Genomic DNA, 23,177 nt, shown 5'->3' on the forward strand with positions numbered 1-23,177 from the left:
GCACTTATTTAAAGGAATTGTAGAATTTACTTTTCTATTTTGTAAATAACTTTCTTCTGTTTTTAATTACCGTTTTGTATTCCATTTCACACAGACTGGATTCCCTGTACTTGAAGAGACAAATGTCCCTCCTGTATAATTCTCTTTTTAAAATGTTAAGTAGATTTACACATTACCTTAATTTCCATGGATGGCAACAAGTGTCATCCATTTTTCACATTTCAATTATAGATTTTAAAACCATAATTAAAAAAAAAAAATTTGTTCGGTAGGAAAAAATTCAAATTACTTGCTGCACTAAATGAAGTTAAAATTTCGTTCAACTTATATTTTCATGTTTATTTCTAATAAATAATTGGTTGTATAATTTTAATTGCATTATTTTTCAAGGATAAGGATATGGAATAACACCATTTTTTAAATCCACAATTTACAAAAGCACTTTGTTATTTGATATCTCTATTGATAAGAGTATGAAACGATTTTAATTTTTTTGACTGGCAGAAGAGAATGCTATCACTGTCTTCAATTCTATTTTCTTCAATTAGTATTCAATTATCACAAACCAACGTAATATCACTCACTGGATTATTCATATACTGGAGAGTTAAAATGTTTTCAGAGATTTTTTACACAACTATAAAATTCTTAAAATACAATAATGTTTTTAAAATTATTGTGTAGTTCATTGTTTTTAGAAAAACCTGCAAAACCAAATCTTACAACATTTTTAAAATAAGAAAAAAAACAACCACCTTTGGAATTATTTGCCTATTTCACTAGTTGGTGGAAGTTCATACTTGGACTGCTGGGATAGTGACAATATCAAATTTAAACGTTTGAATTAATGTCCATAATTAAATTCTTCAGTGTACTGAACTGAGATAATTACAGCATGACATTAAAAGTAAAAACACGTTGTTTAATGTTTATTTCTGTTTTATGTGGTGGCATAACTGTGTTAAATTGCATAAGCTTTAAGAAAAAAATTCTGGTAATTTAAGTTACAGTTATCAAAAAATAAAATTTGACTGCCTTAATAGTCAATTACCTTCCATGATTAATGAAAAGAATTATTTAGAATTTCCTACAACATTTTCAGATTCATTTGAAATAAGTTCATTATCTTAATTTGAACAAGTCCGTAATTTAAATACCAATATTATTTTAAGTAAATAACACCATAAAATAATTAAAAATTTTAATAACTAATTGTAACTTAAATCTGACTTATAACTAAAATCTGACCTAAACTTATAACTTAATAACTTAAACTTATAACTTATTAACCTAATTAACACTTAAATACTAAAATTAACGAGCCAAATAATATGGTAAAATTAATTTGAGTACCCACCGAAGGGGCATCATCCCTCTGAAATTAAGACTTGCATAAAAAAATTCAAATAAGATCAATTATAATTAACTTTTCACCATAAAAAATTATGAAAATGGTTTTTCAATGTTTTCAATTTCAAATTTATTTCAATAAATGTTTACTGAAACACTTTCTTGGTACTCATCACTAATTACTTTAATGACTGGAGTTCATAACTCATCTTGTACAATTTTAAACTAGCAATGCTCTTAAATTAAATTCTTTGTTTAATGTTAAATGACTTAAATTTTACATCATTCCTTCAATTTAAGTTTTTAAAAATAAAAGGTTAACAATTTGAAAATAAAACAACTTCTAAAATGGTACATACACAGGATATCTCACAAAGAAACAGATATAATTTCAATGTTCGTTCTATTGATGGAAATAAAGATGAAAGTTCATATTAGCAAGGGTAAGGAACTGCTATGTTTTCAAGTTGCAACTGGTGATAAATTTTGCTATAATAGTAAAATGAGGCTGTACTTAAATTCTTGGGACACAAAGTACAGGACAATAAGGTAATTTTACAAGTTTATTTACCTGAAAAATTAAAAAATATGAATTCACAACTGTATCTCTAAACTTTTTCCAAGAAAATTGCTAGAAAACCCAAAAACATTTTTTTTTTGGCTTTGTATTAATTTATTTTAATTTGTTGATGAAAATACAAAACTTGCCAACAAAATTTTGACATTTATGGAAGCAAAGCCAAAACAAAAGTTTACAAATATGACTGATACTTAAAATAAAACTGGCCAAAAGATTGCAGAAAATGTTCTTTTAACCAAACCAAAAATGTTTTTTATACTGAAAAAAAACTAGGCTACTCCAATAAAATAAAGATTAAAACATTATAAAATACCAGATTAATAATGGCCTGAAGTTAATTAAGGAAAAGCAAAATAAAAGAAATTTCATAGCTACAACGAATTTAATCAATTAAATTGAGAATTTATTTTTCCAAGCTACCAATATTAACAGCTGTCCAGCTAATTTTAATAATCTTTTTAAGCTTACTGAAGTGTATAAAACCAATGTGAACATTTTATTACGAAAAGTTTTCTTTTCTAATGACGAATAAGCTAATAATTTTTATTACAGATTTTGCAATTGAACTGTACACGTGAATTTCAAGAAAAAAATGTTCTAGTGGCAGGATTTTAAATCACTTTGCTAAAATATATTTGCTTTAGTATGACTAGTTCATTTCCATCCATACCTTCTTTACTTTCTGTTGAATGCCAAGAACAATGTTAGTCAATGAAGAAGAAAACATGAACAAAACAAAAATAGACGGATTAAGATTTATACTGACTTATTTATACTTATTTAGCATTTATACTGAGTTGTTTACCATAAACCCATTTTTTTAAATTTCAAACCTTAACAAAAAGATAACTACCCTTATCTGGCATTTGGGACTTAGTTTCTTAATTACATGTCAAACAAACGCTTTCTCATTTTATCTGTTAATTAGTTCCTTATTACATCACTATTTTATGTTAATTTTATTGTACTATTATTACTGAAGACATACTTCTGGGACGTATCACTTTAATTCTAAGTGATGAAGTAAAAAAATGACCATCAATTTTTCCAATAGTTAATTAAATAATCAAATTAATCAATAAATAATAATCAATTAGTAAGCCAATCATTTTAATAGAAATTCACTTAACTGTAGGAGAAGAAATCAGGATGAAATTTTTTGACAGCTGTAACTGGAAAATTAATTGTTTTGGGCCTAAGCTTATATGAATTTTTTTCATTCTCATTGGCTGGTTTATTTTTCTTCTTTTTTTAAATGATAATATACAACATTCAGATTGAAAAATGTATTTATAAGATTATTATGATAAGGTATTTAACTGATAAACAAATCAACTCATAACTACACTTTACACATTACAAATCAGCTGTATTGGGGTGTTAATGAAAATAAACCTACATTTAATGATATTTTTATAAACTGTTATACCAAGTAGAAGCAGAAATATTTCTTAATAGTAATTTTGAAGAATTTAACAAGATTTTCGTGATCATTTTGAAGATATATTTCTGTGGATTCATTAAGGAACTGCAGGCTTTAAAAAAAAAAATTTATTCGCGACAAGAAATGACATGATAAAACTAAAATTTTTTTTTATCAATAAATTTGGTTAATATTCCATAACACTTACAAAAAATATAATATTTATAAATATTTTTCTATTTAGACACTGCACGCATTTCGCTTGTAAGTGAAATGTTTCATTTATCATATTAAAAAAAAAATTAAATTAAAAATAGTAAATGGCTGTAATTGAGGATAGTAATATTGCAAGCAGTAGAGTTTAGTCACATATTTTAACAGCAGTCAATAATTAATATAATTTTTTAGACATTATGTTTGCTGATAAACAATTTATAACTGCAATATACAGAAAATTTGATGAATCTCAATCCTACTTTAAGCCACATATTTTATTCAAAATAGAAAAAACCCAGTACTGCAATGATACATGAGTTACCAGAAGTAAACGTCTAAAAGTGTATAAATAAAACCTAACAATTTTTCTTTACAGCCTATGCTGTCAAGAAAAATATTTAAAAATTTTTTGACACTAGAATATTTTTACTTTGAAATAATTAATATTTAAATAATTAACTGCATACAAGTTACATAAGTGAAAGTTACCTAAATTTTGGATCACTCTTTGACACAACTCCAACTTCAATTTCAGATGGCTTGAAATCCACACAAAGCACAGATGAAAGACATGATATTGCCAGCTAAAAAAGTAAGACAATTTGTTTCATAAACATGGCAAGAATTTACAAACATCATTAAAAAAAAATGTATTATTAACTTTTATAATAAAGTAAAATTCAAAAAAGTATGCTGAACACATATTTTATTTATTCTGGTAATTAAAATATAATTATAGAATTATTAACACAGACCATCAAATATTCACAAGTGAAATCAAAAAAATTAATATAAATACGTTATCATTATCACTAATCAGAATTACATTACTAGACTTTTTTATGAGGTCCTAGTCAGACATCAACAGGTGTCGTACAAGTTGACTTTGTACATCAACCCAATTATCAGCCATAAAAACTAGAAATTATTCAGCATTAGATTGTATAGCTGAGTAAAGGCAAACAATGGTATTGAGGACCACAATTCTTTGATGCAGAGACGGCATCTCTTCATATGAAAGACCTTCTTTAATGATATTTCTTACAATTTCTACCTCAGACAACATCAATCATTCGTACATCTTTCTGTACATGAAGACTATATGTAATTAAAAATATAAAATTTAAACTACAAATAAACTACACATTACACAATTATTTATAGATTTGTTAAATCCATTTTAATTAATTAAATGTTAGGTATTTTCATAGTTATATCTGTAAAGTCATATTCTGAAAAAGTGTCCAATGTTTTACGGTTATAGATCTTCAACAGATGTTCAAAAATGAATTAATCATCATCAAGTAATATTTATTAATTAAAAAGATTAGGTCAAAGTCAATAGTGGTATAATAGTAACAAATAAATAAAATTTTTTTTTAATATTTCGTTTTTAACACTCATAGATTTTTCAAGTCACATTTTCTTAATTTCTAATATCATTATGAGTGATAATAAATCTATTAACAATTTACTAACCTGAAGAAGCTGAGCCAGTACCTTTTGAGGCAGAATCTAGAGCTACAAATATTAAGAGTGGTAATGACATCAATAATATTAAAATACAATTAGACACACAATAATTAGTACATTTGGTTCCACTACAAAAAAAAACCAACAACTGTATTTTACTGTGAAACTTTACTTATGGTTATCAATGAAGTACCAACTGGATTTTGATTATAAATATTAAGTAACTTGAAATAATTTTAAACAATAGGACTTTGTATTTTTCTCAATAAAGCTAAAATACAACAAACATATTTACCTGAACTGCTTCATCATGTTGAAAATCAGTTTTCTTTTTGAGTTTCTTCTCAAGATAACTGTTTGCTTCTGTTTGTTTTGAGCCAACACTGACAGCACGGTATGAACAGAAATAACCAGCAGGGTCAGTTTTATAGATTTGCGGTCCTCTTTCATTATCAAAGGCAATCATTACCATACCTGACAAAAGCAAAAATATATAAAATACATATTGCACATTTACTTTTTATTTAATGTGTCCAATAGAAATAGAAAGTATCCCCTTGCTGATATTAAACAATTTAAAGTTTTATAAAACCCCTAAGTAAAATATCATAACCTTCATAGTCTTTTTTTCATATTTCTAAAAGAAACTAAATTATAAAAGAAATATGAGAAAAGTTCAATGAAATACACAATTGTTGTAATTCAACTAAAAATTCTTGACAAACCTAAATATGTATTTATTAATATCGGTTTCACTCAGGTTAAAGAATAGAAAACAAAAAATTTATATCGTCAAACTTTTACAAACATCAGTTTATTAGTTTAATAACTTATGACTTAGTCATAAACTATCTTAAATGTGAATACATCACGTATAAGATATCACTTAAAGGTTACTTTCAAATTTACTATTATGAATATTAAATTATAATATCGTACGTTTTAGAATTACAGGATTAATGTTACAGTGATTTCTAGAGAGTGCAATGTGTGGAAATATCTACCACACAAAATCAGTCTGCATCAGAACATGTGTTTGCCATAAATTCACTTGTTAAAACAAATTCCATTATAGCTACTAAATGTTAATTTTGGAAATATTTTAATACACAAGACATAACTTCTAGATACTCTTTATTACTGTGACTCGAAGAGGGATTATTTTTGGCATGAAAAGGGATTAGTGCAATAGTCAAAATCATCTGGTCATCCTGTATAAGTTTGTATGCCTGAAAATGTAAACTGTGTGCAAGCTGCCATTATCTGAAGTCTGTCAAGATCAGCTTAATGACGCACAATGGTACTTGGCATGTTTTCTCAAAATATTCATATGTACTGCAAGGTAAATTAAAACTTCATCCGTGTAAAATTAAAGAGAAATAAAGCTCCAAGAATTATAGTTTGTGAAGCTGTTTTAACATTGAAGAATTAAAATTCTAACGTATTTGATTACTTTATAATATCTGATAAAACCCATTTTCATAATTTTCACTGGTTTTGTGAACAAATAGAAATATACTCTTTGGTAAAGAACTCTCGACAACTACACAGCAGTAAAGTGACTGTGCGATATGCTGAGTGATTTCAAATCAGATTTTTGTACTTTTTTAAACAAATAATGGCATTCTTGTAACCGTTAGTGATACTGTGCAATGATGGAAAATGTTTTATTGAACCAAAATCTTAATTAAAATTCATCAGATGAAAAGTGAAGACTTTGATTTCAACAAAATGAAGCTACTGCTCAAATGGTAAAGCATGTTCACATTAAGAAGAATGTTCTTCAGAAACCTTATTTCACATTATAGTAACTAACATTAACTGGCTAGCCCAGTCACCACACCTTCAGCAATGAATCTTTTCCTTTGGAAAAAATTTGACAGCCAAGCTTAAGACACAGCCAGCCAACATCATGAACTGAATGCACATGGAGTGCATTCAAAAGACCACAGGTACATCCCATAGAATCTCTTACAAAGAGTAAAGCATTCTCTTCAAGATAGAACAGTTTAAAAATTGATGATGAAAATTTAATAGACAATGTTTTAAAAATTAAATTATATTCATTTACACTCCGTAAATTTCTTTACTATCTAATGATCTAATAATGTTATTTGTAAAACAGTCAGTATTTATGCTCCATTCTGTGCAAAACTTCTGCAACAGTAATTAATTAAGGTACTGCATCATGAAATCACATTAGGGCAACAAATACTTCCTCTATGTAGAAAAATTGAATATCAATAACAATGATAGTGCACTATTATCATTAAATGGTAAATAGCAAAAGTAACATATTTAACAAACATATACTGATGACTGACAGTCATGAGTGTAAAATAAACAGTTACTTCACTATTAGGTATAAAAATACATTTTTTTAATAATAATAACCATAATAGCATCACCAAGTTACAATATTAGTACACGACAAATGTAAATAAAATATAATACATTTTTCAAATTTTAAAGAAACAAAACAAATTTATGCTTACATTTATAATAGGGTCAATCCATTTGAAGTGTCTCAAAAAAACATAAGCTGGTTGCTTGACCAGTTCCAAAAAAATTGAAACTTACCCACTTGTTTCCTACATGTTTCAGGACCTCAAAAAAAATATTTTTTAAAATTTTTTATTTAAGCAGTTTACCTGTAGTGGCCATTTTTGTTATGGTGCATACACCTATTTTTGTAATTGTAAGGGTTTACGGAAAAAATCATAACTAAAAAACTACTAGTTCTGGAAGGATGAAACAAAAAGCAATTTAATCATCTTTTTTCAAGGTAAAAGATTGCTCCACTGGTTTATTTACCTATCTCTCTTTTTTCTATGAGAAAATTACCAATTAAGTTGAATATAAAAAACAGTGAAATTGCACTTTTGGTAATCTTTTTAAGAGGCAGGGATGGCATACACAGTTTGAATTATTTTTTTAAATGTAAGTATATGTTAGTAGTTTTACCGTAAATAATATTAATGGTGATATACTTACACCTAAATTTTTATGAATTTTGAATCCTAATTGGTTCAAATAACTCTGATGGGGCTGGTGATAAAGATCTCAAATTTGCACAACTTGCAGTGTTTTTGTAGAGATTTATGGCAAACAAAAAAATTTCTTGTGTATTGTACTAATAAAAAAGTTATAACCTGTTAAAAATCATGAAAAACCTGTTAAAAGCGATACCATTTTGACTCACTAAATAAGTGCTCCAAGGGGGTTTCTTGTCTTCTATGAACTTCACATTTTTTATATTTAACCCCTATGTTGTTGAAGTTGACGTTTTCAATATTTTTAAACCAATTTTTTTTAAAATTATTAATGATAGGTTGTAATTTAATAACTTAACCAATACCAGTAACCTAATACAATTTTGATTCAAAAATGTTTGTAAAACTTACCCAAATTGAGATTTCAATGAGTAGCCTACATCTTTTTTTTGAAAATTCATTTTTATTTTTATATTGCTTTATTTTTGTAAGCACTATCAAAGAAAAAATAAATTGTAGCAAAATTTTAATTATTCTTCAATGAAATAGCCTGTGTTTGTAGCAATGAAAGTTTATTGAGTGTGGTTAATCAACAGCTGTGATATCTCTTCAGATAATTTTCTTGAAATTGTGTGATAACCCGTCACTGTAGTTAGTTCAAGTGATGTCAACTTTCTCAGGACTTTGCAGATCAGTACCCAAACGTTGTCTTATTGAGACTTTTGAAATACGTATGAGGTCCAGCTCGGTGGAAAAAATGAACCTGCACATTGTCATTTTTGAGGCTAATATCTACCACTTCTGCTTTCCACCACTGATTATCATACACACAAGCAATAGAGTCTTTTTTCTTAAGTGAAAGTGGTACAATACTTGACAAAGTATGGTCTTCATAGTCCTTGGAGTCTGAAGTAAAATAACATCTACAATGCCTTCTGACACAGAAACATACTTGTGGTAGCTTCTAGTACCAAAACCTCTTTCACAGCAGTCAAAACGGTTTTTTACAGTTTCTGAAATCTTAGCTATCTCATCTGATTTAATCAAATAATACTTGATGTTTTTCAGCTTGTGATTACAAAATGAATACATTTTATCAACATTTAGTATCTGACTGTTTAATGGCCTATGCAGGCTTGCCTTTGCCACCTGTCATTTTGTTATTCCTCCACACTACCACAGGCATTTTTCTATGGGATGATCCAAAGAAGTGCCATTTGGCTTCAAGTCGAAGCCTTTTTTGTGATTGCAAAAATTAGCAAAATTCTTTTTATTTTTACACTGACTTGAAGCACCATCAGTAAAATAGATGTTTTTTAAAGTTCTGATGTACTTCCTTGAAATAATCTGTTAAAAGTTTTTGAAAACAATAAAATGTTGCTGCATCGTGCTTCAAGTGATCACCTAAAATACAGACACTTTTGTATTGTAATACAGCACATTCTTTGAAATAGAACAAAAAAGGGTGAACTGTGGCTTGGCTGTTCACACAATGGAAGCTTTGTATTTCACCTTGAACAAGAAATGAAACGTTTTCTACAAAGTCTGCTACACCAAACATTCTTTTTCACCGAATTCTGATTTTTTTTTTCTTGAAAACTAAGCTTGAGATTTTGACACGAAATGGTGAGTTTTCAGCTTTCCAATTTTTCCACTAACGATTTGAAAAACTCATCTTTGGTCTAAACAACAGTAATCATCTCTGCCTATCAGCTATTACCCACTGTTTATACATTACTGTATCTAGCAACACATCATACTTTTCGGAAAAGTTGAGCATGTCAAACAGTGCCTGCTTATCTGGACGTTTGATGCACACATTCACCCTGCAGCCGCAGTTATCCTTGTCACAAACAAAAATGTCTACTAAGTCCTTATAACCAACATTAAGTTTGGGACCATCAATCATGAGTTTGATGTTCTGGTGGTGGGGGCAGACACAAACTGTATGAGTCCTGAATGTACCAGCTAAAATACACAATCTTGGACAGAGTTCACAGAACTTTGATCTTCCAATTTTTTCCTCACAGTTTTACTTTTAAAGGTGACATAGAATTTATTTAAGTTTACCAAAACAAAGCGCTTTTGCTTATGCACTTTGACACCATCAACACGCGTACTAACACAATCCTTTTTACCAGGACACAGCCTGCTATTATTGTCACTTCATAAAATAACACAACTATTTAACTGTGTCGTTACTTATGCCTGTTTTATATCTTTTACCTAACTCCAGTAGAAGGCCTTGCTCAATAACCAATTCTGTGTAACCAAATGCTCAGACACATTAAACCGAGATATTATTTTAGATCTGGTCCAAGATTGGGGAAGTAAACTAATAATTTTAACCTTATCTTCTTAAGAAGCAAGAACACATTTTTCTTTTAGTTTTAAAATAAGATCATCATACTCATGTGAAGAAGACTGAGCTGAATTTTCATTTTCAGAAACTATTGAGTTAAAATACAATACAAGATTCTTTTTTAATTTTTTAGATAACCTATTTATTTTAAATTTTAATGCTGATGACCTTTGATCTGTGCTTAATTTTTTCAATTTTGATGGAGGTGACACACCCAAAATGCTACAAGCAGCATCCAATTGTTCAATATTGTGATGTGGGGTAATGTATTGCTCTTGGTCTTTGCATTCATATAATTCTTTGTTCTGCTGAAAAAAAGTACTTTTAAAACAGTTCTGAAACACAAAGAGACTTTCCAGGAACTAAATTTAAATTTGGAAAAATGAGTTCTTTAATTAATCATCATTAATGAGCTCTAATGTTATTTGTTTTAAGTTTTTAACTGTTTTTTATGAGTTCTTAGAGAGTCACAACAGAACTGTCCATACAGGTGGCTGAATTTGACAAAAACTTTTTTCACAATATTTACAAACACTAGTGACATCTTGTAACATGTAAAAAAATAAGTGTTTGGTTTTCATCACTAAATTAACAAATCTTGATGAGTTCTTTTGGCACTGTACCATACACTATTTCATGACACCCTTCAATCACATAAATTCCTATGGAATAATGTTCTTCCATTGTTTTACGGGAGATTACTTGAAAATAATGTAAAAATTTAACTTATTTTAAAATATATTATTAAGTAAAACTTATTTATTTAATAAACACTTCCAAAGACAGGATGAAATTTGAGACACTTGATAAAGATGTGAACAGGTCACCTGAATAGTGTCAGACTGACCAGTCTGTAACTACAAAGCTAAATGACGCAAAAAGCATAAATAAGCATGTTGTAACATGAAGTTTCCTGACGACTGGAAATGACTTTAAGTGCCTGTTATAACATGAGCACTGCAATTGAATGATTCAAACAAGTCTATTTCAAATATAATAATAAATATAGAAATATTAACATGCCAAGACAAGAAAGATCCTTGCAGCACTTATTTAGCGAGTCAAAACGGTATCGCTTTTTTTCATGATTTTTGAGAGGTTATACCTTTTTTATTAGTAAAATACAAAAGAAATTTTTTTATTTGCCATTAACATCTAAAAAACACTGTAGGTTGTGCAAATTTAGCATTTTTATTACCAACCCCATCAGAGTTATTTGAACCAAATTTGAATTTTTTTAAAAATTCAAAAATTCATAAAAATTTAGGTGTAAGTATATCACCACTAATATTGTTTATAGTAAAACTAATAACATATACCTACATATAACAAAATAATTCAAACTGTGTATGCTACCACTTTCTCCTGAAAAAATGACCAAAAGTGAAATTTCATAGTTTTTCATGTTCAAATTTATTGATAATTTGCTTATAGAAAGAAGAGGTAGGTAAATAAACCACTCCAATCTTTTACCTTGAGAAAAAATTAATAAATTGCTTTTTGTTTCATCCTTTCAGGATCAATAGTTTTTTAGTTATGATTTTTTCCATAAACCCTTACAATTATAAAAATAGGTGTGCGTACCGTAATAAAAACGGCTGCCACAGGTAAGCTGCTTAAATAAAAATATTTTTAAGGTCGCGAGACATGTAGGAAACAAGCGGGTAAGTTTCAATTTTCTTTGAATTGCATAAGCAACTACCCTTGGGTCATTTCAAATGGATTGACCCAATACTGCACTTCTCATTGGTTTATAGTTAAATGAGTAAAATAATTGTTTTATTAGAGAGGAAGTACTTCTGAGATTATTGTTTTATATAAATCTTAATTATTCAAGTATTTATTTATGTGATGACAAATTTTCTTAAAATTTCATTCATCACTTTTAATAGGATCTCTGTACTGTGTTTAGTCCAACTTTTCCAAATAAAATTCCTTAGATACTTTGCAGGATATCAATTTATTAGTTTGAAATAGCAAATGTGATAATTTGGCTTTAGAAGAGCCACTCAGTTATTTATTTTTTTAAAAGAAGAACATTAGCAGCTACCTTTTGGAAGCAAAATACTCTCTTTTAATGAAAATTCTTGGTTTTCTAACATTATATCACATAATGAACAACTGCCCTAGTAGTACATATTGTAATAATAAGAAAAATTAAAAACATTTTTAGGGATATTTTAAATAAGCCACAATGTGGATAAACTGTTCACAAACATTTGGAAGTTTAATTTAAGTAGATTTAGTAGACAACATACTAAAGCTGGATTTTTAAAGTCAAGAAAATTACAAAATTTATCTGTCAAATTTACATTAAGTAATACAAATGATAAATTAATACTTACTACAACCAAGCGGCCTCATTTCAGCATTTTGGGTATAAACTTGAGATATATCAGCAATGCGATGGCAGAGTGCATCAGCAGGAATATTATATCCATTCTTGTATTTAAAATTAGCTGCTTCATACCTTGCTCTCTGAACCTGGGATTTGCTATCAGCTACAACAGAAGTTATACAAATTTATACATACAATATTTTTAAAAACAGCTTTGTAGCTATTTTACAGATTATAATATCAATAACTAAATCACAAAACAGAGTAATAAACGGAACTCAGTAATTGGTTCTCAAAGAAAAATATGTTTTCAATCCTTGGACCACCTAGATTTTTAATTACAACTTACAAGAGATTCTAATTACAACTCTTCCACAGAAGGGGTATGTTAATTTATTACCTTACATGACCAATCTCAATCGTTTTTATGTCTGTGATACATGTAAAGCAACTGAGGTATAAGTGATACTAGTCAAGAGCTGCTTTCTCCAAGGCTAATAAGACAAACTAATTAAGACATTGGCTGTGGTGAATAATATACACATATTATACACTTCATCATCCTTCGAAACCAACTTTCAAAGAAATCCTGCCATGTTTCGCGGAGATCTGGACACACTCATCATTCCAAGCCCTTAGCAAGTCATTATCACTCATCATTTTTAATATGCCTCCCATTCAGTCAGTTCATCACCTGGAGCAAACTCAGGACTACATGGAGAGTACTCTAAAATTTTTATTCAAGTGCTGTCCAAATACTCGAAGCAAACTTTGGAGCAGTACACTCCAAAGTTATCATGATGACCAGAGGGTTACCATTGTGAAGAACCCATGTGTCCATCCTTAAGTTTGGGCGCAGCTTTGTGAGAGCTTTGACAACTTTAGGTAGACATTCCTTGGTATAACATTTCCCTGTAACTGTCTTTTGAGTTTCCAACACAACTCGCTTTAAAACTCCTCTCACACTAAAAAATATGGCTATCATTCTCTTCTTCACTGTTCTGGTTTTTAAAACAGCCACTGGAGTTTACTCACCTTCAAAAACCTACACTCTGTTTTGAGCTTGATTGTGATATATAATAGGACAACCAAGTTTCACCACCTGTCAAACACTGTTCACATAGACAGATTCCCAATTTTCAAACTTTTTAAGCACCTCATAGCATCATGAAACACACCATGCCAGCAGATCATTAATCAAATTATGTGGGTGGCACCAAAAGGGTATAAAGCTTTATAACTTTAAGAAGATCTTGAAAAAAGCACCAACTGCTGTGGTATTAATACTTAAGGATACTTCTATGTAGTGATAGGTCACATGCCGGTCTTGGTAAAGCAATTTTCGTTCTGCTGCAATGTTTCCCTGTAGCAGATTAAGACAGTTGACCTGACCTAGCAGTGTCCTCTAGGCCAAAATTTCCTCTTTCAAATTCTTGGTACCACCTAAATATTGTTGAACAAAAAGGAGAACCCTCACAAAACACAGGAGTCATTTCTTCTTAACACTGATTAACATTTAACCCATTTAAGTGCAATCTTTGGTAGATGGATATAAACCAACTGGCAAAATTGTAGTACAAACTTGTCTAATATTCAATTTTTGACCATAACATCACTAACTCAGTTAAAAAGCAAATGACACTGAGATAGTGGGTAAAGCAGCTACAGTGCAGGTTCAGACCTGTCTAAAAGCACTCTAATGTGTAACCAGCTGTGATGATCCATTCTGTTGTAATGCAAAGCTTTCCTAATGCCGTTTGAATAAAGGATCTTTCCACTTGTACAAAGGTCTCTCTGCAAACTCTGCCAAATACTAACTGTTACAGAACCCAGACTGATTTTTATGCCTAGAAAACAGGGTGTCATCTACTTTTACAATTGGTAGATTCCAGCAATCTTCCAATTTCCCCACGCTTCAAGAAAAACCACACACACTTCTCATAGATAATTATTCCAATCTACAGTAGTTTAAAGGAACTACTGCAAATTGAAATAATTATATCTCATTCACACCAATGCTAGTCAGTTGTACACCCATGAATAAACAAATTATACAACCAAATAGGAGCCTAGACTTGCGTAACCAATTAAAGACACACAAACTAGTATTTTTACAGTATGCTTGTTTATTACAATGTTGTAGAGCACCTTCATATATGTATAAATGCATATGGTCGTTTCAATATTTTCTTTTGTTTGGAAGAATACCCTTTGGCTGTAAAAACGTAACTGCGGTTTCCTCAGTACTTGTAAATTCCAGATTTTCATACTGAATCTCATAAACAATTGTCATCAACTAAACTTCACTACTTAAATACTGCTTAAGTAAACTACTTAAGTAAATATAGTAGACAGAACAACAAGCAGGGAAGAACACTGCTGAGTCATGAAAACAGTAACCAATTAAATAAATAAATCTTATGTTCTTTATCATTTTGCATATATGAAATGCTTTTATATGGATTTGAATACTAGACTGTGAATACCAGCGTACTTTGGTGGTTGAGATTAAATTAACCACACATGTCAGAAATGGTTGGCCTGAGTTTGTACAAGACTACACCTAATTTCATGTCATATATATCATACTCATCTCACTGGGTCATGAGGGGAGCTGCTCACTAGTTGAACAAATTCCATCATACTCATATGAAAAAAAAATATATATATATAGTTTCAGGACATATTACAGAACTTCAGGATCTGAGTCAGGTACCAAAGTAAGCAAAAAAGTTCATATTGACATAAGTTCTGTTTTGCTTTGGGTCATTCTGCGTTAAATCAACAAGGCCCACGACCTGACCAACTGAGATTTTCATGAAATTTAGTATGAATTAACTGTTGATAGAGTTGTGAGAAAATACAAAATTTCAGATCTCTATCATAAACCCTTTTGTTTTTAGAGCCCTTCAAATTTGCTGGTAAATGGCAAATTTTGACTTGCGGTAATTGTCATAGGTGTATATAACTTCGTTATTTATTAAGGTGGAATGATAAACTTTGACTTACTTTAAAAGTTATTTGATGCTCTTTCATATGATATAGAAGTCTATGTTTACATAAATTTTTATTTCAAGGCTTCTGATTTCTGACCTTGAATTTCAGAAAAAAACAGGTCTTTTTTTATAAAAAATACATGTTCGTCATTATACTATAATTAAGAAAATTTGAAACTGGGACTTCTTTGGAATCAGGTGATAATATCACAAAAGGACAAAAAAGGTGTAATATCAATGTAGCAAAATTTCCTTTTTTAAAAATATTTGTTTCATAACAAGACTGCAATGAATATTAATTAAGTTAAAAATGAGGCTGAAAATCATTACACTTTATGCCTAAAGTGAAATTAATTTAATAATTTTAAGTAAAACAAAAAATCTCAAACATTTTTAAAATGATCTAAAAAAACTCAAATGTAAAACATAATTATGTATAAAATATAATTCTTAAGACTCACTTCTCCTAATACAAGAAGCTAAAATAATATAAATAATAATTGTAAGGCTAATTAAAATATAATAATGAATGCCTTTCAATACTTACAATTATGGCGTTTATGATTTGGACATTTTCACTGTCTTAATATATTACACAATATACAAAAAGTAAGGCAAATCAATAAAAATGTCAAATTAAAGTTTTATAGATTCCTAGATTAACTGTTTCAGTTTAGCAGCTGTTATCTTCTATATATAAAAAGAAATGTTTGTTTGCTTGTCCCACATGTGTTCCTATACCATTCATCAGATTGCAATGAAACTTAGGTGAGTCGTTGTGCGCATGCCCACAAAGGTTTCTGAATTAATTTGGACCCGCCAAGTGACTGGGGTTGAGATATTTTGAAAAATTGTACTTATGGTCTAATTTGGCTCATATTCAAAATATACATTAATTACATGAAAAGAAATATATTTTCAACAAATGGACCTGCTAGGTGGCACTGTGGTCGAGATATTTAGAAAAAATTGTATTTATGGTCAGATTTGGATATTTACAAAACAAACAAAAATATACAGAATTTCTTCTTTTTATATATCCATTTGTAGATAAGACAAAGGCCAGTTGGTGGTTACCAAGCACCATTGGGTTATCACACACATGACAAAATATTATCAGAAATTTCAGGAAAACCAACTTCTATTTCATTCAAAACTTTGTTATTCATATTTTCATTTTTGGAAATAATTTTTTTTTAAAGATATCCTTTCCTGACTGGTAAAATGCATGCAACTTTTGAGTACCAGGGATCGCCACCACTTTTGCTAAACGAGGCGCTAAATACTTTTCTTCTTTCTGATATTCTTCATTTGAAACAAATATGAAATTCATATTTTTAATATTTGACTGAGCCCAATCATAAAGCTGAGTGACTGTTGTTATTTGATCTTGGTATGGGCATTGTAAATTTGCTTTTGATGCTGATCTTTTAAGAGTACTACCAAGAACAACGCACGCACTCTTGTCATGTGATGTGACAAAGTGCCATTCTGTCTCGGCAACAAAGTAATTCTTATAATATGTAAGTTCACAACATTTTTATGATTTTTATATTGCGCTGCTGAACATCTGAGAAGTAAATTAGTTTATTCAAAATATTACAATTTTAAAAATTGAAAGTTTATTCTCAAAAAGGTGAACTGATATTGTGTAATGCTGAAGAGAGTCAAACATAACAACTAAATTATCATTTGAAGTGCAAATTCTTGGCTTTTAAAATAAATAGCAAAAGGATGAATTGTAGGCTGTTGATTGTTCCAGTAAAACCCTTGCTTTTTCTTGGCTTCTTCTCGTACCACAAATGAATAATTTTCAGCAAAGACTCATAATAAAATCTTTTGTGTTCTTCTCTACTGTTTCTAAACTTGAACGATCAGCTGATACTCACTGCTTGAAAGTAATTTTGTCCAAAGGATTTCCAACAAATACTGAATCTAAATTGGTTTTTAAAAGTGTCAGTATTTGGACAATTCTTATACTCGCAAAGATAACAACTTTCTTGAGGTGGATAACAAATAATTTGTGCCACACAGTGTTTATAAGATGCGAAATGATTGCTGCACTCTTTTATTAAATAATTTAATTTACTTTCTTCAAACATTAATTCCATGATCTGATTGATAACACACATGCACAAACACACACACTTCCACTACCACCTGCTGAATCACAATTTTTAAGACTTAAAGCAGCAAAGGTAGAAAACCAAATTTGAATACCTGTATGAGTTTCTTTAAACTGTTGATGTATCTTTCAGATTAGCCAGTACTAGTCTTTTTTGAATTTGAATGTTTCCACAATGTGATTTGATTGTGATAATCTTTTTTGTCAGCATTGCATGATTTACATCATCTGATATAAAACGCCTGAATACATCCAACTATGTTTTGATCCAGACACTTTCCAGGTTTAAGATTCAGTGATAACAAAATCCCTTGTTCTTTAATTAGTTGTTTTGCCTGTTGTACCACGTAAGGTAGTTCCTAGGAATTCATCTTGTACTTATTTGATGCTCCAACTTCATGGAAGAAGAGAAAGAATTGTTATTTTAAGATTTCAATCCATTGTACAATTAAATTTTTCTTTCAACTCTACCAGGATTTTGCTGTAAGATTCAACTTGAGATGAAGTCTCCGAGGTTTTACTAGCTACACTGAATATTTTTCCCTTACTGATGAGTCAATTTTTGCAATCTTTTTGGTAGGATATGTTTTCTCTTGCAATCTTTTAGATTTTAGAGGTGATTCCCCAATACTCACTACTCTCATTGAACCTCTCTAATGCATAATTCATTTCATCAAAAAAGGGCTTCTTCACCATTGCCTGCTTCTTCTTCTGAAGCCTTTACTAATTGAGACAAGTTTTCTCACACACTTATCACAAATCTTCCAATCACTTTCTAAACTTTGATTCTTTTCTGTAATACATGGTAATAACTTTTCTTAAATTTTTAGTAACATAATATATGACCTACTTCCTGAAATGGATCACAACACTTATTATTGTAATAAGTTGCCTTCAAAAGATACCCGACTTAAAAAAAAAAAAACTATAAGTAACTACACCAACACTTAGCAATCAATAAATGAACACTGAATATTTTGACTTCAGGGCAGGTATATTTATAGTTCTCATGCTTTCTTACATTATGTCATTCCAGAAATATATTACATATTTTAGGTCATATTTAATACTGTTTAAACTAAAACAATGGGCACAGACTGAGAATAAACTGATGTTATAGTTAGCTTCAATACATTTTGTTTTTCAATTTGAATTAATTACACTGAGTCATCGTATTACATCATCATTGGTCATTTGATTGATTTGAGATAAACTATTTCTTATTACTCAAACAAAAAGAAACATATTACCTCAATACTTTTAGTTTCTTTTTGCAAGACATTTTATTTGATTTTGCAAGTTCAAGCAACAAAAATTTAAGTATTTACCACCTCAAAACCCCACAAAAAAGATTTTTTTTGTTAAAACTTTGACACATATTTTATTTTTTTCTCTTGATTCCAATGCAGTCCCAGTTTAAAATTTGCACAACTATTTTATAATAAATGAAGAATAAAAATATATTTGTTGTAAAAAAAATTGAGAACCTGTTTTTTTCTGAAATTCTGTTAGAAGTCAAAGGCCTTGAAAGGAAGATTTATGCAAACATAGATTTGTTGTACATCATATGAAAGAGTATCAAATAAGTTTTAAAGTAAGTCAAAGTTTATCATTCCACAATAACAAAGTTATGTACATCTATGATAATTACCGCAAGTCAAAATTTTCCATTTACCAGCAAATTTGAAGGGCTCTAGAAGCAAAATGGTTAATGATAGAGATCTGAAATTCTGTATTTTCTCATAGCTCTAACAACAGTTAATTCATACCAAATTTAATGAAGATCCCAGTCAGTCGGGTTGTGAATGGCTATCCACCTTAATGATTTGACACAGAATGACCCTTTGTTTTCCTTCTGGATGCATTTTGTGATTTTCAACAAAAAAAATTATTTCTCAGGAATAAGTAAACCTACAATTAAATTTAGCAAATATAAGATTAGTGTCTTGTTCTACAAAATAAAAAATTTTGAAAACATCACCTTCAAAAATTTCAAAATGGTGACTTCTTAATTCTTAATCTTCAATATCTTTGTAATTATTTGTTTGATCAAGTTTTCATTTATTACAAAATTTATTAAGCATTTGATTTTTAACAAAATGAAACCTCATTTGTTGACAAATAATCAAGTTATTGCAAACAATTAATCCGTCAGTACACTTGCACACTACAATGCAAGATGATCATTTTTATTAATTTATTATTATTTATTACTAATAATTTTTATTACATTAAGTGGAGGAAATAAAGATAGGCAAAAAATTATCAGCTTGCATTACAGTGTGCAAGCATAATGTCAGGTTAATTGTCAGCAATAACTCGATTGTTTGTCAACAGATTTTTCCAAATAAGGTGTCATTTTGTTCAAAATAAAATTTTTAAGTAAAAATTTGATCAAATAAATAATTACAAAAATATTAAAACTTAAAAAATTAAGATAGCTGCCATTATGAAATTTTTGAAGGTCACATTTACAAAATATTTTATTTTTTAGAACAAGACACTAGTCTTAGATTTGCCAAATTTAATTAAAGTAGGCTTATTTGTTTCTAAGAAATATTTTTTTTGTTGAAAATCACAAAATTGTGTCCAGAAGGAAAAGAAAGCGAATAGGACTTATGTGAATATATGAACTATTTTGCACATTTTGGTGTCCTGAATCAGTTCCTGAAGTTTGGCTAATACGTCTTGGAACAGCCTTGTACCCCCCCCCCCCCACATACACACATACAAATGAGACAACTATATAAAATAGTGTTTAAATAAATTCAAAATAAGACAACTATATAAAAAAAGTGTTTAAATAAATTCAAAATAGATGTTAGGATAAAATTTAAATACCTATCATTCCAGTCATAACACATCCAATAGAATCTGTTAATTTAAAAAGATGGGTTACAGTTGACGGATCTAATAACTTGTCCTAAAAGAAAAAAAAAGAAAAAATCATTTAAAGTATACATTTTTACTAACAAACAGATAAGTTTATGATGAATCCTGCACCTTATTTTCACCATATTAATTAAACTATTATTAATAAAACTACCTTTACAAAACTGTAAAAAATAGTATATTTTTGTTATCTTACACATTATTGTAAATCCATCTTCACTGAAGGCTTCAAATTAAACGTTAATACTAAGAAAATAATTTTTTCCTTAGTCATAAAAATTAATTTTAATTATACACGCAATCATATATATATAGTATGTATGTGTATGTGTGTGTGCACGCGCTTGTGTGTGTATATATACTACCACTCCATAGCAGCTTTGCCCATAATATATGGATCAATTTATGCAGACAAATCTTTATTTTATGCTTTTGTCAAGTAACCAGAGGTAGGTGCAGCCAGTCGCATATACAGTAATGGTGGCAGTGGCTGTGTGTGTTCATTGAGCCGCAGTGCCGAACAGCTCACACCCCTTAAAAAAATCAGAATTAAAAAACCCAAAAATCTACTGAATATCTCGTTTAGAATTAAAAAACCCAAAAATCTACTGAATATCTCGTTTAGTATAATCGGGATTGTAGAAATTTATATCATTGTTCAAAATCTTTTTTTACTTTTATTCAACCTCCTTTCAAGGTTGAATTTCAAAAATTTAGAAGTTGAATTTTTTAAATTTAGAATTTAGAAATCCACATGAGAATTACACTCACCAAAAATCAGGTTGATTTCTTCATTTGCTAACGAGAAATTAAAAAAAAATAGCAGGGTTTCAAAAAAAATGAATTTTAACCCTTGAAACTCGGAATTTTAAAAAATCTAGAAATTGGTTTTTAGATGTTCACATGAAGATTATACACAAAAAAAATTCATACAGATATCTTCATTTGTTACTGAGAAATTAAAAAAATAATAAATTTTATTGTTACTCCATTTTACCCCTTTAAAATACGAATTTCAAAAAAACTTTTCTTAGTGTGCAGTTACACTGTAAGAAGAACGTGTAAACAAATTTTCATCAATTTATCTTTAACAGTTTTTGCTTAGCGTTAATAATCAATCATTCATAATATATATGCTGTTAAAATTCAATAACATCTCTATTGAAAATATTTCTACTGAAAAATATCTTGGAAGTGGCTCACTGTAAGAAAAGAGCTTGAGAATTTAGCGGCTCGCCATCTAGTGCCCCAAATGAGAAGTGTAGCACCGTAATGGATTTTTTATTATTTACAGATTATTTTACTGTTTAAAGAAAATTATAAATAATTTTTCATTTTTAAATAACATTTTCGAATAACCGTGATCTGTTAGATCAAAAGGGTACGTGATGCATGCAATAGTTTAGTCAACAACCTAACAAATAAACAGTTTGAATTTTGAAGACAATTGAGACAATTGTTTGCAGGGATATTATAAGAGCGCCCTACTGCACCTTCCAGAACACCATCCCAGGGCACACAGTTTATTACCAGTTGATGTGATGATTGGTCTAGCCTGCCACGAGGTGTTCGAATTCCTCACCATTCTAGCTTCGCACACAGTCCCGACAGGAAGCCCATTATTGTTAAACAGAAATTTTTTTTAATTTATTATTTTATTTAACATAAATTTAATTCTATTATTTTTATAATATTATTCATTTGATTGGTTCAAATCATTCAGTTCAAACCCAGTTCACAGTCACAGTTCATTAATTCAATTCATTAAAAGTTTTGTGCTTCAGCCGGCAAATCTCCACAAACTACATATATATATATATATATATATATATATTTCTCGAGATGAAATATAGCTGAAAACCTTCTCAGTTATTCCACGAAACATGGGTAGAAATTTGGTTGTGATTGATCAAGTAGTTTTTTTGTTTATCCCAAACAAACAAAAACCCTCTTCCTCTTTATATAATAGGGTGTGTGTGTATGTGTATATATAGCTTTTTTTTGTCTTCAGTCATTTGACTGGTTTCATGCAGCTCTCCAAGATATCCTATCTAGTGCTAGTCATTTCATTTCGGTATACCCCCTACATCCTACATCTCTAACAATTTGTTTTACATATTCCAAACGTTGCCTGCCTGCACAATTTTTTCCTTCTACCTGACCCTCTAATATTCAAGTGACTATTCAAGGATGCCTTAATATGTGGCCCATAAGTCTGTTTCTTTTTTTAACTATATTTTTCCAAATGCTTCTTTCTTCATCGATTTGTCGTAACACCTCTTCATTTGTCTCTTTATCCACCCATCTGATTTTTAACATTCCTCTATAGCACATTTCAAAAGCTTCTAATCTTTTCTTCTCAAGTACTCCGATCGTCCAAGTTTCACTTCCATATAAAGCGACGCTCCAAACAATATATATAATATTAT

At 29.4% G+C, this 23,177-nt stretch overlaps 1 protein-coding gene across 1 annotated transcript in view; it reads right to left on the minus strand.

Moving 5' to 3' along the window:
- The window catches only part of LOC142327638 (proteasome subunit alpha type-6-like), a 41,231-nt gene that overhangs the window by 13,657 nt on the left and 4,397 nt on the right, over positions 1-23,177 (minus strand). The window contains exons 3-6 of the mRNA XM_075370844.1: positions 20,698-20,779; positions 12,743-12,898; positions 5,338-5,516; positions 4,059-4,153 (exon numbers count right to left, since the gene is read on the minus strand). Coding sequence (XP_075226959.1) covers positions 4,059-4,153; positions 5,338-5,516; positions 12,743-12,898; positions 20,698-20,779 — 512 coding nt within the window. The remainder of the gene's footprint in view (positions 1-4,058; positions 4,154-5,337; positions 5,517-12,742; positions 12,899-20,697; positions 20,780-23,177) is intronic.

This window comes from Lycorma delicatula, chromosome 7 (assembly GCF_047948215.1).
Source record: "Lycorma delicatula isolate Av1 chromosome 7, ASM4794821v1, whole genome shotgun sequence".
Lineage (NCBI taxonomy): Eukaryota > Metazoa > Arthropoda > Insecta > Hemiptera > Fulgoridae > Lycorma > Lycorma delicatula.